Below are 16135 nucleotides of genomic sequence, written 5' to 3' on the forward strand. Positions count from 1 at the left end.
CCCAGATATTATTTAAGCACATTTTATGCTCAACTACTTACAGCACTTTGGCAGCAGGGATCAAGCAATGCATTAACAACATCGCAATAGCCTGCCTTAGCAAGAGCTTTGCACAGTCAACGAAGAAGGGAATGCTGCTCAAACCAGTCAGTTTAGAGCTCAAAACAGGTTTAAACAACTGAACTGGCTACAAAACCCACAATGCTAACAAGAACACAGCAACAGGTAGTGTTTAAAGAACTGAGAGGCATGCATAAGCAATATTTTTGTAGTACTAAAACTGCTATGAAAAGGTGTGTATCTTTTGTAGCCGAATGCACATTTTGTACCTGCATCCTAAGTCATGGTATCCGCATTTTTGTGCGTGGAAGGGAAAAACGGACAGCTGTTCTCATTGCAAATGTTGCCTTGAGTCATAAGCATGGGCAGAGTTCCCATTCAGGGAAGAGGGGGGGAGGGAGGCAAAGATTCATTGCAGCACTCTCACTCCCTATTAGATCAATGTATGGGGCAGACTCTTCGGTGATTCTAAGATCCTACAACACAGCAGGACACAAATTCATTAGACACTTGGCTAGGCATCCGGAACGGCTGCATGAAAAGTTGTTGGAGGCTATCTGTTCTCTTTTTTGCAGACATCAAAAGGCGAGTTCGGGGCACCATCATAACCAACGTTTCGCTTACCTCCAACGCAGCTGCAAGTAATCGATGAGCAATTTGTAGCCGCCTGCATGCTTCTGCGCACGCGGCCCTAATCAAAATGATCGTTTTCCAGCAGTCCCTCCTGAAAACCCGAACAAGAGCCGCGTTCCTTCGTTTGAGTTGTTCGCGATTCGCAACAACTTTCTGTGATCGCTGCTTGCTTGTAGTCCCGTGTAAGCGTGTTCGCGCAGGCAAGGTTTGACAAGGCAAATGCCACAAACGTTTTTGTACGAGAAACGCTGTCGTCTCACATGTCCAGTTTAGAACCTGCGCAACCCAACGAAACCTCGGGCAAAGGTTGCGCCAACGAAGGCAACGCGACACTCCCCGCCGCAAAGGCAATCAGCGACAGTTCACTTAACAATCCGAATCTCACCTGATTTGACCCGGATAGGGTGCTCCGGAGTATCAAAGACACTGTACTCCCATCGCCTCCGGTGCGGTGTTCAGTCAGACCCAGGTGAGCAAGACCGCTAGGCGATGTCCTCTACAATCGGGGATTCACCAGTGCGACAAAAGTTGCTCCGATGTGGGCAATGAGGCAACGCTGAGCTGAGGTACACCCCCTTTGACGTCATGTTTGCGTCTTCCCGTCGCCCGTCATGGTGCGCTTTGTCACTGACGGCGTCGACGCTTCGATGGGTTAATCAGCAGTTCTCCGTGCGAGCATCACACGGACGACCGTAGTGCACCAGTGTTTCCGTCTTCTCCTACGCTCGCCGTGTGTCGGCACGGTCCGATGCGGGCCCCGAGTCAAGTGCGGGCCGCGGACAGCTGTTAATGGCGCGTGTCACTGTCAGCCGGGGAGGGGCTAATCAGTGCATTGTCCAATTGTGTCATGAACGTTTTACGCGCCTACGGCAAAGCGAAGCCGCCAGAAGCGAACACCTGTGCTGCCGACTTTACGCAACGACGCGCCTGTCATGCATGACGCCTTCTAACAACATAATACTGCCATGGTAGCCAGACAAAAAAAAAAAAAAACTAGTGTTGGTTTCGGTTCCGTTTTCGACTATCACTGGAAAATGTCTTTGGACGGTTACGGCGTGTGTGAAATATGCGAAGCTTTCCTGCGTTGCATATATTCAATAATTACGAATATTATTCAAAAGCTACAAGCCTCCACAACTCTATCAGACCATGGTTAGTGCAGTTGCTAAATATTTTCTTGTTTTATTGCACTTTATGGGTAGGAACATTTTGATTCTTGGCAAAACTGTTAGCCCTTTGCGCGCAAAAAGCAAATAAAAACTTTTGGACCCACCAATTTGTTTGTTTTTTTCATTCTTTGGTTGTACCAATCAAGTGGAAAGGGGCAGCCGTCGCCAAGTAACGTAGGTGACAGCAACTGTTTCATTTGCGTTTTATTTTAATAAAAAGGGGGACAAAAGTGCTCTTTCAACTTGTGTTCTTTTTTTTTGTCCTTTATTATTAGTCACAAAGGCGCTACCATATAAATTAGCTATGGGTACAACTGATGACACTACCGATTTTTCAGCGCGCAATACATAATGCAAATATCTTAGAGCGACTAATCTTAGTCCTAAAGTAATAAAGAAAATACCTGTGAGTTATTCGGCAGTTTCGGAAAATATATACCGGGAAGATATGCGCGTTAGCATTTGTTGCACGTGCGTCATAAGCCAACCTGTTGACTAAGCAGTTTGATATTTCGAAAACAGAGTAGGTGCTCAAGCAACCCCAACCACACGAACATTATTCTAAGCTAGTTTATAAATTGTAATACGGATACGCAGGAAAGCGAATTTTTGTTCTGTAAATAGGGGCACGCAAGACCGTTCGCGAATAGTTTGTTTTCATTGACTACGTTTGAGGAATCCATGAAAATGTACTATAGTTTTTTATCTGGTCTTTGTGGATACATAAAAATGGATGCGCTAAATAATATTGACGCGACCCAGACAACACAAATACAACCTGAGGTCGCTCTCAGAATGCCCAGAGAACACATGCCCCCATGAGGACACTACGACTACCTCAGAATGTCCTCTTACGGTACTAGAATGGCACTTATCCAGTGCTCTTGTCCGTTCACATAACAACCTCAGCACATCCTCAAAACAACACTTCAGGACTTTTTCAGTATCTTTTCAGAACGACCATTGCGCGGTCGGTTCGGTATTGTAGGCTCTAATACTACTTAAAGGGGCCCTGCAAGACTTTTTGAGCATGGTCAGAAAACGCTGCCGATCGGTAGTAGAGGCTCCCGACAACACGCGAGCCAAATAATATAGCGCAGCACGCAGCCTGGGATTCACAATGAATTATCGAAGTCAGCTAAAAATTGCTTTCTCTGCTTACGACAAATCACGTTATATGCCCAAAAATCACGCGTCAGAGACCCATCTATTAGCCATTGACTGATTTGAACATGGCGCGCTCGCTCGTTACAGAGATCGCCGCGGGAGGCCGCTACTTGTCCACGCGTGCGCGCGCGATGACACTGAGAGAGCCGCGCATTCGAAGAAAAACAAGTAAAAAAAGTGCTCAAAGTCGCGAAGCACGCGTGACGTTTTTCTGTGGCCCTGACATCCCTCCCTGCTTAGCTTTCAGCGCTTTCGCCGGTACAAGAGAATTAAATTGCAGCATGCGATAAGCCTTCGTATCTCCACTCGCACTGGACGGATTCTTAAAATTTTTGCGTCGTTGAATTCGTGACGCAATTAGCCCTTCAAGTGCATTCATTCTGTGGTTACATAAAAAAAGTGTTTCGGGGCTTCTTTAAGATTTACTTCTTTTAGTGGTATTTACGTACAACAAAGGAAAAACACTTTTGAAGGGTCTCGTGTATGTATACTGTATCAAGCAAAAAAAGGTGACAGAGCTCGACTATTATACAGTAAAACAAACAAATCTTGTTGAGTAAAATTTACTTATTTAACAGAAATTAGTCACAACTAACAGCTTTGTCAGGCATTCAAGCCCGAGTATAGGTTGTAACAAGAAAAACAGTGTAAAGGCTGTCAACACAGCTCAATCACCAATGTTTGTAATGCCCCTCGAAAGCTTGACACACTGTTCTCATCACCACGTGTATCGTGCCCAATGCATTAATTAGTGTTACAGACTCCGCTCTGACAGCTTACTAGTACGCTCGACACGAGCCTTGAGTTGACTTGCCGAAGGTCGGGCCACGTGCTAGACGCCGAAGTCGATTCCTTCGCAATGGGGCCAGGCTACTTCGAAGCACAATTGACCGCGATCAGCTGGTATTCCAGGCTGCTTCGAAGCATAACGCGCCGCGATCGGCTGGTTCTGATACATTCACTATCAGTCAGAACGTTGAGCAACCCGGTGCGCGAATAAATACGGCAGTTGACCTCCCGTCGTCATCTACGATTTACATTCCCACACATATCTCACATTTAACCGTACACACAAACAACAAAGAACACGAACCTTCACTAGTACGCTGTACGTTCACCGAAAGATTCCATCTTGACAGTTGACAGCACGCCGTGGTTGACAGTAAGTTGGATTGGAATGGCTTGACTATTTGACTCTCCAAAACGGCACCATTTCGTCAGTGGTTGCCAGCGGCTAGTTTGTTATTACGCAATAAGCGTAATTAATTTAGGGCTGTGACTTTTATTAACGCATTATTAAATGCGAATGCATTTCTTAGTCGGGGGTTGTCGTGCGTCCCTTGTTAGCGTGCGCAGAGATCTCTCAGCGCGTGCCCCTCCTCACCCCTAGCTACAGCTGAGCCGCGCCTAGTAACCAGAGCAGCTGGTGAGCGGTTGAGGGTAAGAGAGAGGAGGAGCGCGTTGGTGTGTGATGGCGCTCGCATCGTGGAGCAACTATAGGGACCTTAGGAGCAACGGAGGGTAAGGTACAGCCGGGTACAGCATGCTCCTTCTAGCCACCATAGTACAGCCACTGTAGTAAGGGGGAAGAGGAGCGTACCTGGTGAGGGCGCTCGCATCGTGGAGCTTACTCGGCATGGAGACATGAGGTCTGTTCAATTCACCTGCACGAGTCGGAACCGATTCACGAATACTTCGCGAAGTTCAGAAATTGTGCAGCATGAGTTGAGCGGTGCAGGCACAGCACGACACCCGAAGCAAATGACGATGTGCCTACAAGGTGCGGGCCTTATTTCTATTCGCTTAAACACCATTCATCTAACACTGACCGATGGCTAATCACACATGCGGACAGTTTATGAGGCGCAAACATCTTGCCAAAACACTACGCGTTAGTAGAGGCGGTGCTCAGCTGCACGCGCGGCTGCACCAAGCTGGCACCGTCAGCATAGGAGGGGCCGGAAAATTGTGAACCAGTGCTGCGCCTCTTCTGCACCTTTCGAAACGAATGACAGGGTTCAAAGGTCATCAATGCTGCATCGCTGAAACGAATGGCAAGGTGCAGCACCTCGTGAACTGGTTCACGTGGTGCAGGCGAATCGAATGAACCAAGAGGTCGGGCGCTCCTCCCCTCGCGCTTGGACCTGTATATATCATGCACAAAGTGTGCGCATTGGTGTCTTGATAGCGATGGAAGTCGGTGAAGTCGAATCTCTCGCGGCAACCATATCACTAGGACGAAGTGTAATACAATGCAACTCAAGCATTATGCCTCTCCCTGGTGCTGGCGTCACTGCAATTGCTTCAACGTCAACATCGGTTGGAGAAGAAGACACTGCTGCGAAGCTGCGAAACGAAGAGCGCGTAATAGGCACCGCACATTGGCCAGTGGGAGCTGCGTTGCTCACACTGCCGTCTCAAAGTTTCTGACATTCGCCGTTAGGGGCACGCAAAACAGAGACGCGTGCTCACGCCCCCAACCTATCCCGGGCACAATCCGCCGACGGATTCAGGGCGCGAAACGCTCGCGTCGCGTTCCGTTGTCACCGAGGCCGTCTCAAGGTTTCTTTTTTTATCCGCTAGGCTATGTATTCTGGCGCTGTAGTCAGACGGGAAAAACTCGCCTGAACGGTGCCTCTACCGAACGCATGCGCTTGCAGCGAGTCACCGATGTGGAACTCCGGGCTCGGGAAGCCACTGTGAAACGCCAACGACGAGTCAAAGATCCTGATATGTGTGCTCGACAGGCTGCTGTCCGGCAACAACGGCGAGCTGAGGACGCTGTAAATGAACGTCAATTACGAGCCGAGAACGTTGAAGTGGTTCATGTTCGGGAAGCGGCGGGGAAACGTCAGCGGAGAGCCGCCGACCTTCGAGTGAAAGCTGCGGGAGGCAGAGGCAGAGCGCCAACGACGAGTGGCCGATCTTGCCGGCGCTCGCGAGCGGGATCGCGCTTTAGTAGTAGTAGTAGTATTTTTATTTACAGTAAGCCGGATACAGAGCTCACTGCAGGGGCAAAGGGCTAAAGGCGAACAGCCTGACAAAGGCCCTTGTCCCTCCGCAGTTTGTGACAGTGCAAAGCTTAGACATCAACACTGGCAAACAATATATATATTCAATACATTGGTTTCAAACAACCTGAAATTGTAAACACAAAATTCAAATACAAATAGCATAAGAAGTTTACATAACACATTTTAAGAATTAGACGTCACTCTCGTTATAATTCACAACTAAACAATATCAATGAAACAACTCAAAAACAGACACAAAATGCATGCGGATACAATGAATTCCGCTGTATACACTCGTATAATTGACATAGAAGTTTATGAACAATTTAAGCATTTGCAGAGGCATGAGACTCCATTACGTAGTTTCGATAGTGTAGACCGCTGGTTATGAATAAGTTCTTTATTTGTTTATTGAAAGTCGCACTACTAGCCCTAAAGTTCAATTGATCTGCAAGGGTATTTAAAACCTGAGGTACCTGGTAAGCAATACTTTGTTTTCCATACTTGGTTCTTGTTCTGGGAGCTCGTTTCTTTTGTTCTCGCATACTGTAGTGTGGTCTTTCGGTGCAACTTTCTTCATATAGCTTAGTCTTTTGTATTAACTGAAGTAATTTAAAATGATATAATTGATCAATTCTGAGTATGGAATGTTTAATGAATAGTGGAGCAGTGCGCGCAGAGACTCGGATGCACCCAAATGCATTCGCATTTCCTCACGAGCGGTTTGTTCAAATGAACATTTCTCAATACCAGTTTCGATACCCAAGCTGATTATTTGGCGTTTCTATAAAGCGCAACGCGTAATTTGAACGCTTTCTTCCAAAATAGAAGCAACGTACGAGGCGAAAATATTCAATAACTGTACTGTATGAAACAAACGTGCATAGAAAATATTTACACATGATATGCATCTACTTTGCGTGCAAAGGTCTTGAGGAATTATATCTAAGTACTCAGTGCGCAATGATTTTGTCATCCCCGAAAGGTTCATGGCAGCACCTTTTCCGGACCAATTGTTGTCCTCAGAAAGCGCTCGAAAAGGCGCTTAACCCTGCGCTAGTGCATCGCTTTTGTCATTCCTAAAAAGTCCTTGAAATGATTTTTTCAGGATAAATTGTTTTCTTCAGAAATCACTTGAAAAGACGTCTCTGGGTCAGAACAACTTATGTCGTCCTCAGTAAGTACCAAGGTCAATCAGAACTGTTCGAGGACGATTGTGCCATTTGAGGATGCTCTCAAGACACCGAGTGTTGTCTGGGATGGAAGTTCTTAGAGCGCCCTAGAAGGAATGTCAATGTATTGGAATGAACGAAAGATCCATTTAAGAAACACGCTTAAACCTCGATATAATGAGCTTCGATAAAAGGAACTTCTATATAGCAAAATTTTTGATATCATGAAGTATTTCGCTATTCACAACCTTGTGGCCTTATAAAGCCACCTATTTTGGATTTCAATTCAACGAAGCGTGTTTATCTGTGATTTCAGCACAGCGAAGTTTCAGTGCAGCTCAGAGGAAGATTGAGACAATATAAATTGTAACTTGACTTCTGCTGAAGCCAGTGATAAAATGGCTATGTGACTTAGTTTGTAACTTTGCTTTTAGGTGATTTTAGAGCTATTTTTGTTTTGTGCCTTAGTTATTGATGTTGAGCGTTCAAGGAGCGAGTGCAATAAATCGAGGGGTTCGCATCGGTGAACATGATCGACAGCATTAGCTTCGCGCTGATCCGGCCAACACGCGTAGTTTAGATCATAAGCTATGGTGGAGAAAAGACATGCAGGATAGCATCAGATGTTCCGTATTACCACGAAGGGCTTGGCCTGCGTTTCTTTTCGGTTGACGTGTGAAACACTGTGAAGAGGTCTTCGACGGCGCCGCATCAAGTCCTGGTCACCGAATTTCAGGTTAAATAAATTAAATTTTTTGGTGTTGCACTGATCAGACATTCTCCTGGCACATCCTCTGCTCCCTGCAAAGAAAAAAACAGCCTTTTGCGACCGTATCTTGCTAAAAAACACCACATTTTAATTTAACGAAGTTCCAAGGTAGAGACTTTGTCATACGAAAGTGTAGCTATACATTTCTGAATACAGTCCTTAGTGATCTTACATTGGATATATGCAAATATTTTAATCGTAGTTGGCAAGAGCTAACAACCACCCAGAAAGTGTAAGATGCCTCCACTGATGGAAAGCTTGTCTGTCGTATTCACTCCAACCAACCCTGTTTTTTTTTTCGTGTGATTTGGATTTATATTCTTATTTTTTTTACTAGTTGATTGTCGCACAAATGACCTTCGGTGCATCTGGCGGCAAAAACATCAATGGTTCAATGTACCCGATCACGTGACCATTGATTGCTGCCGATTTTCGTTAGTATATTGAACTGACTGTTCCTTTCATTATATTAAAATATATTACCAATAAAACATGTAGAGCCACCAGCAGTCTTAACTCGAACGCTCCACCGCTTGGCCTCATCTCGCTTTGATTGACGCCAGCGCCGCCAAGCGTTGGACATGGCACGTTTGGTGCGGCTAATGATAGATAAAGTGTGGGTCGATTTTCCACGATAAATTTTTTTGCACCGAATACAACTCTTCACGCGTCAGTTTTTACCATGTGTCGCTCATTGTTGCGTTGTTCTTACACGCGCCCATGAAGCCCGTTCTCGCATAGAGTTTCCTAATATACACTAGAGGGATTTCTGGCGCTAGTGTCTATGGGAGCTGCAACGCACGGTGCTTCAGCAAGCACGAGAATGATGGGTAGTACACACATTTGTCTAATCTTCGTACTTCTTACCTGCTTTTGTCTCCGAGTGTGTTCTTGGGGCTTGGAGCTATTTTCTCACGAAACAAAAATCGACAAATGTTCAGCTATTGCGCTTTACCACCTTAGTTTTCTAGACTTACCTTTCCAAATCAGGTCACGAAGTTCGAAAGGGTTGAGTCTTTCTTTGAAAACAAAACCGAAACAACGCAATAAACGAAGCCGCAAGTACGACTCGCCACCCGCAAGTACGAAAATTAGGCAAATGTGTGTACTGCCCATCATTCCCATGGTTGCTGAATGATCGCAGTGACAGAGTCACCTCTAGGTAATTTCAGGAAACTCTATGCGTTCTCGTATACAGCTCACGCGCTACGGTAAGCATTGCGGCAACACATTTCATGGGCACGCGTGAGAACGAATAGCTACAAGCGAAACGTAGTGAAAACGGGAGTGAAACAAATTTACCCGTGAAATCCACCTGCGCTCCATGTATGATTACACTGCAGCTATTGAAAACATACCGTGCCCAGTGGTCGGTGGCGCTTCAGCGCCGCATGTCGAAGCGGTCGTCGAAGCATGTCGAGATCACGTGGTCTCGGTGTCAGTCGAAGCAGGTAAAGGTCACGTGGCGGAGCCTCCTCATTAGGCGCGCTGACAGATACGTTAGTAGCAGCTATTAAATTGGCGCTGCCATCGCGTGACGCAATAGTCCGATGCTCGTCAGCGTGTCTGGACCACCGTCAACGTGCTCGTACGCATGCATACAACCATGCACGCAGGCAGTTTCCAGGTCACGAAGATTTTGGAGTGTGTTTTGCAATCTACACTTTGTCGCAGAAATGACGATCACTGCGCTTCGCAGCACGGCCATGCATATATATGCGTAGTGGCGTTTTCAATGAGTTGACTCAGTGGCGAATCGATAGTATTACAATGCCGTGCGTGGGACAAGGCACCCATGACACATGAGCAATCCTAGGGCTCATGCAGGCCCACACAATGGGGTACAAGTACAGAGAAGGTGTAAAAAAGCCACATTATGTGTACCACCTTGTTAGTTATAAAAATAATTAAAAGTTCAAAACAAAGGAGGTTAAGCATAGGTATACAGGAACTCCGACGAAAGCAGGATGACCACAGCTGTCAGCCTGTCGGGCAGCTGTCACAAGTCGCGAGAAGGGCTAGCGGCATCGCTATAAAGTGTCGGGATTGATGGATCAGAGGTAAACCTCTGTATTTACAGCTTTTCAGATGAAAAAAATACTGTCCATAAAACAAGTACGTACGTTTGGGATGAACTAGTGCAGCTAAAAACACGTGTTACCAATGGCGAGCTTTCTTTCCCGCCGTAAACATACTGGATCGTAAAAAAAATGGTTGTCGGTTCATTTAAGTCGGCAGGAGCCCGGCGAGGAAAAGCATATGGAGTGATGTGGCGGCAGTCATAAGGTGGCCATCTGGTTTTGCAAAGGTTAGCAGCGCAGCTCCAAAAGTCACGAAATCGGCCTTTCATCTTTTATCGCGCCCTTTTTGTCGCCTCTCAAGAATGCTTCACATTTCTTTCCTTTCCTATTGCGAAAGTGCCAAGCCACAGCTTGATTTGACTCACCCATCGAAGACACTGATGTTGTGTGCGATTATCAGCCAACCGAATAAAGAATTTTCAGCATACAATTGTGTTCTTCACCGTCAAGGTACAGTGAACTGCATGTAATGCAGGTGAGAAAGGCATTAGTGTACAGTGAACTAGTGTCTGCATGCATGCACTTTTAAAATGTGCATACACACTTGCGATTCGCCTCCACGTTGCACGAATTTTGAAGAATAACGTGGTTGATTCCTCCATCATTCCATATAACACGAAAGTGAAACGCGCCCTTACAGAACAAGGTGAATGTTTACTGTGTGTCGATACAAAAGAACACTGTGCAATCTCTATCGGTGTTTGACGGTTATACGACCCCGAGATGCACTACGTCAACGCTTGGGGACACATCCAGACCACTAACTTTCGTGATCAGCCATGAAACAAACCGTCGTGGTAGCTGTAACATAGTTAAAGGTGAGGGAGGAGTCAGAGAAAATGGCGTGGCAGCCGAAAAAAAAGCGTCGCCATTTACCCACAGAACTCGGTCTAAGGTCGTCTACTCGTGACACATAAATAAGTTATTGATTGATCGATATGTGAGGTTTGACGTCCCAGAACCCCCCCCCCTCAATTATGAGAGACGCTGTAGTGAAGGGCTCCGGGGATTTTGACCCACCTGGGGTTCTTTAATTGGGCACCCAAATCTGAGCGCACGGCCCCACAGCATTTTCGCCTCCATCGAAACTGCAGCCGCCCCAGCCGGTACTTGATTCCGCGACCTGCGGGTCAGCAGCCGAGTAGCTTAGCCGCTAGACCACCGCGGCGGGGCGTTAAGGAGTCATTGAATACCACGGCCCAACTAGAGAAAAACGCAATGCACGTCGTGTCTCCCTTGTTGGGGAGTTATGATTTTTCTTGGGGCGAGCGTAAGTGGGGAACGTGGACTTACAACCTGGCGACGAAGGCGTGCGTCACTGAGCTATTTTTCGTATGGATGGATCTTATCAATAAGGCGCACGCTTGGGCCAAGGCCGACACCAAGCGGTGCGTGTTAAGACGTCTACAAAACCACACTTCTGTTGGAAACGTGCCGAGTGGGATGGACGCGGAACAACGACGTGTTGAAGGAGCTGATCACGGATGTCACGGTTATGACGCATCACTTCACTTTATCCCTCCCAGAACGCGACCCCACCCCGTCGACCAATAGTATTGCGAGAGTACATTCCTAACTATCCGTAACTTTCACAGATGGTGGCGTCGCCATGCGGCATCCATCGTAACTGTCGTTTGGGGGATGGCCACGCAGCCAGCCCATGCCATCGTTGAGTCCGCCTCACTTTGGCGGTTCACTGGGGCTTTGTATTTAGTAGCTGGAAATTTCTACTACGATTATTCTGAATGGGGTAGGGAACTACCGAAGCTGGACAGGTACTACGAATCGTAGTAGCAATGATCTACTTTTTATTGTTTGCTTGCTGAGCTGGAGGAAACACGAAATAGGTGGGATGTCACTGTGCAGACGCTGTGCAGTCAAAAGCGAGGTTTCTTGCTTTGCATGAGCACGGCCGCGCGATCTTCCCCTGCCGTGGCAAGAGCAGTGTTCACAAAGCTGTACGTGCATTCCTTCACACCGTAGCAGACGATGTACTCGGCGTTCAAAACTTTTTTTCCTTCAATATATGCCACACACGCGTTTCTCAACGCGCAGTGTGGGATATATTACATGCTAGAGTCAATGACCTTCTCAGCAAAGCCTTGACAACACGGTGGCTGCAGCCGAAAATACTACGCAGTTCGAAGTGATGGGCACACCGGCGGCGCCTGCCGGCGCACCGGCTGCATCACGTGGGCTGCGCGATCCCCCAAACGACCGCCATGGATGAATGGGTGGATGGATATGGCTGTACCCTTTAGATCGGGCGGTGGCTAACGTCACCAAGCCGTCATACTTAATGAACCAAAAACTAGATTTATTTTTTTGCCTTTATATAGTGAGGTTTAGGATTCGTACTTTGCAGTGAAGGGTTTAATTTTCACTCGTGCCTTGACTTTAGGGTTTGCGCCATGTAGGGCTTGCGCTGGCGCCCTCTCTAGGCGGTGAAAGTTGCGAATAAAAGCGCGAAAATTATGGCAACTCTGGTTAAAACGTAGATGGCAAAATTAACCCTAAAATAATTAAATTAGACCACTAAACAGCATACATCGGCAAAAAAATTTAGACTTGGCTCAGACTCACCCACGAAAGACACCTCACCCTTAGGGCTCACTAGAACTCAGACTCACTAAAGCTTTCCTTAGTGAGACTCACTCGGACTCAAGCTGACCAATGTAATAATCACTCAGACTCAAAGTGATCAATGTAATACTCACTTGGACTCAGGCTGACCAAAGTGTCACTCACTTGGACTCACTCAGACTCACAGCTCTAACCCCCGTATTCAGAAGTGCTTCTTGACTTGAACTTGACTTGAAACCGCCTTCAATGCAGCACGTTTGAAACGCGTCTGTGCGTCTGTGCTGCCTTGGAACCGACCAAAGACAACGCGTTCAAAACGCGTTTGTGCTGCACTGAAGTCGGTGGCAAGTGAAGTCAAGCAGTGTTTCTGAATACGGGGGTAAGTCTCAGTGAGTCTGAGTGAGTGCGTGAACGACAAAGTGTCGATTCTTTTTAACACCATTATCTCGCCTAATCGGGATTCTACTGATCTCGTATCTTCAACTACGGGCTATCAGGGAATGAAATACGCCAAGGAAATTTTTACAGAAAGCGATGCTGTACATGACGTGTTCATACAATACCTTTGTTTGAGAGATAGCGGTGGGCGTGGTGGGTCAAGAAACCTACTTCCCTCCGTAACACACGCATCAATTGAATTGAGCTGGATTCTGAAGCTAGGTAGATGTGACGAGAGGTCGGCGAAACAATGTGGAGCTCACTCAGAGTCAGTCTTGAAGTATGTTTTGCCTTTGGGGCCCACTCTGACTCACACTTATCAAAGTTTACCTCAGCCGGATTCACTATATTACTTAGACTCAACATAATATTACTCACCTGAACTAGTACAGACTCAGACTCACGGCTTGATGCGAGGACGGGTGAGTGTGAGTGAGTCAACTCACGAGTGCGTTTGTCGACCTATGCCTGCTAAAATTCTTCCATTTGTAATAAATTACATTACAATGTTCAGCTGGGCGAAAACAACTTCATGACATTAGCATTAATTTGGAGAAGCGATCAAATTACTTTGAAAGTATTTTAACGAAAGGTCATCGTTAGTGGACTAACTCATGCAGACTTTAACAACAGCACATGTGCATTAAAATACGAAAGACCTTTGTTGAACCTCTCACACTTGAAATTATGCCCTCAAATTAACCTGCCTTTATATTTTTTCTTTAATTTCTTACTCAATCTTTTATGCTGTCTAGGTGGCAGACATGCTAAGGTTTAGACAATATCGGAACTGGAATGAGTAATCGTCATGAGATTACACGCTTGTATATACTTCATCTCATTACGAAAATACCAGCCCACAAAAGTACTTTATCACATCACTCTTTGCAGGAAATAATAATTTGACTGCTGTAGTTTGAGTAATTTTTCAGAGACTCGCAATACTGCCCTATCATTATTGTGTAATTGTTGCTGTTATATATATATTTTTTATGTTTTGTGATGCCTCTGTTAGACGTATTCGAAGAAAGCGTTCGTTGGCTGCGATTCACCCACCTCATTTTCAAATTTTTCATCATTTTTCATCTGTTTGTTGCCTTTCCTCCGTATTCAACACTTCCCTGTATCAACTGCGTGCGTTCTAGGTCGATGTTATTTTGTTTGTTGCAAATTACGTATATGTCTCCGTGACACTGTGCACCACTAAATATTAAATTTTTACTCCCGAGTCTGAGCCTTTCACTGTCTCCACTTGAGCATGGAACGATTAACCGCTTGTCATGTGGCCGGCTGTCAACGACTTCTTGTCGACGGCGAATGAGTGACAGGCTGTGACAGTGGAATATATATACCTTTCTATTATTATCCCTTCTCCACCTTGTGTTGCGTGAAACATAGCATATACAGTGAGTACAATTATACTGTCGTCTTCCAAGTGCACGTATAGATCGAACGAATCTGTACGTGGGTTAATTCTGTGATAGCGTCTTTCTTTTTGTACAAGATATTTAAGTGTGCTTATTTTTCTGATATTTTTGCGTTTTTTCTATTACATCTCACTATTCGTATAAATTGTGAATCCGAAATATACGAGAGCGGAAATATCCTCGTCAAGTCGTATTACTTTAGCTTTCTGTCTGTGTGCCTGGCGTCAAGATATTGAAGAAAGCGAATGGAATTTAATGGTATCTCTAACGGGTCGAAGTGCATTCATTATTTTTGATGAATTTCGTTTTGGTTCTTTGTGATCGGTTTGTATGACAGTTCACCCAGGAATAACTCGTTATCCGCCTCCTGTTTTAACGAAATGCAATGAATATCAGCTCTGCTGGAAACCAACGGCTCATGGTGACTAGAAGAAATAGAATATATTCGACGAATAAATGCGTCAGAAGATTCGAGTCTGGCTTAGTTAGTGCTCTCTGTTTGGCCTCTTGAGCGCACACAGGAGTCAAGGACAGAGGGAGGTACGAAGACTCGGGCTGTAAGGTAACCTAAAATGAGGCACGGCTGTGGTAACAACCATTTTAGAGCCGTATGCTGAACGGTCTACAGGAGTTGTGTATGAGATTCCCCTGACGTGCGGCCAGTGGCATAAGATGCCTGAATGATCAAGCCAGGGAACACGAACAAAAATTTCAAAAGTGTAATTCAGCATGCCTGCGCACAGCTGTGATGACTGCGCTTCTGAACTACGGTTGCACGGAATTAAGATTTGGCCAGAAGCCAAGGCAAGATAGCTGCGCAGGGCGCGGGTTCGGATCCCGGCTGCGGCGGCTGCATTTCCGATGGAGGCGGAAATGTTGTAGGCCCGTGTGCTCAGATTTGGGTGCACGTTAAAGAACCCCAGGTGGTCTAAATTTCCGGAGCCCTCCACTACGGCGTCTCTCATAATCATATAGTGGTTTTGGGACGTTAAACCCCACATATCAATCAAGGCAAGATAGATGAGAGCTGTTTGGGGCCTACTGCTATAGAACGAAAAGTGGTGACTTTCCCAGGGATACATTCATTGGATCATTTGAATCCGAAAGATGTAGTTTTCGATAAGTGGATGCCCTACTAGGCTGGTGAGGGAATCTAGTTTTGGTTTCTGAGAAAAAAAGAAAAGTTACCACCCGTGTCGTCATACCGCCATCTGTCCTCATCTTTTGTGATCCGTTAAGATCTTAATCGTCAAATATGTTGAAGTATTTCAGTCACGTTGGTCATTTTTGTGTCTGCACTGCGCTACTCAGCACAAATAGACAGTGCGAACAGCAGATAAGACCAATGTAACACTTGCGACCATTCAATCGGGTAACACTTTACAAATGCTTTTGTCAAACTACAACTTGCAAAGCTCTTTCTTCGCTCGAGCCCACCGCCCCCTATTCCCTGAAAATGACAACTTCTTGACTTGTGGTGCTTGGACGGTTACTGTAACCAGCAGATCGCGAATCGACATAACTTGTGTACGAGAGATATCCTGCAAAATATTTAAACAACATTGACACATGATCCTCTTGTGCAACGTCCTTATAATTTTTGCTTGATTATCTCCAAATCA

At 45.9% G+C, this 16135-nt stretch overlaps 1 protein-coding gene across 9 annotated transcripts in view; it reads right to left on the minus strand.

The window, feature by feature from the left end:
* The window catches only part of LOC119164485 (phospholipid-transporting ATPase ABCA3-like), a 145668-nt gene extending 132103 nt beyond the window's left edge, over positions 1-13565 (minus strand). For 5 of the 9 annotated variants that reach the window (XM_075871855.1, XM_075871858.1, XM_075871854.1 and 2 more), the window contains exons 1-2: positions 13212-13293; positions 7853-8016 (exon numbers count right to left, since the gene is read on the minus strand). In XM_075871855.1, coding sequence (XP_075727970.1) covers positions 7853-8016; positions 13212-13278 — 231 coding nt within the window. In that variant the 5' untranslated portion in view covers positions 13279-13293. Of the gene's footprint in view, positions 1-1078; positions 1642-4122; positions 4145-7852; positions 8017-10107; positions 10224-13211; positions 13294-13464 lie in introns of those variants that run through there. The other 4 variants (XM_075871856.1, XM_075871857.1, XM_075871860.1 and 1 more) reach the window with 4 other exon arrangements.
* Positions 13566-16135: the final 2570 nt, after the last annotated feature.

This window comes from Rhipicephalus microplus, chromosome 8, assembly GCF_043290135.1.
Source record: "Rhipicephalus microplus isolate Deutch F79 chromosome 8, USDA_Rmic, whole genome shotgun sequence".
Taxonomy (NCBI): Eukaryota; Metazoa; Arthropoda; class Arachnida; order Ixodida; family Ixodidae; genus Rhipicephalus; species Rhipicephalus microplus.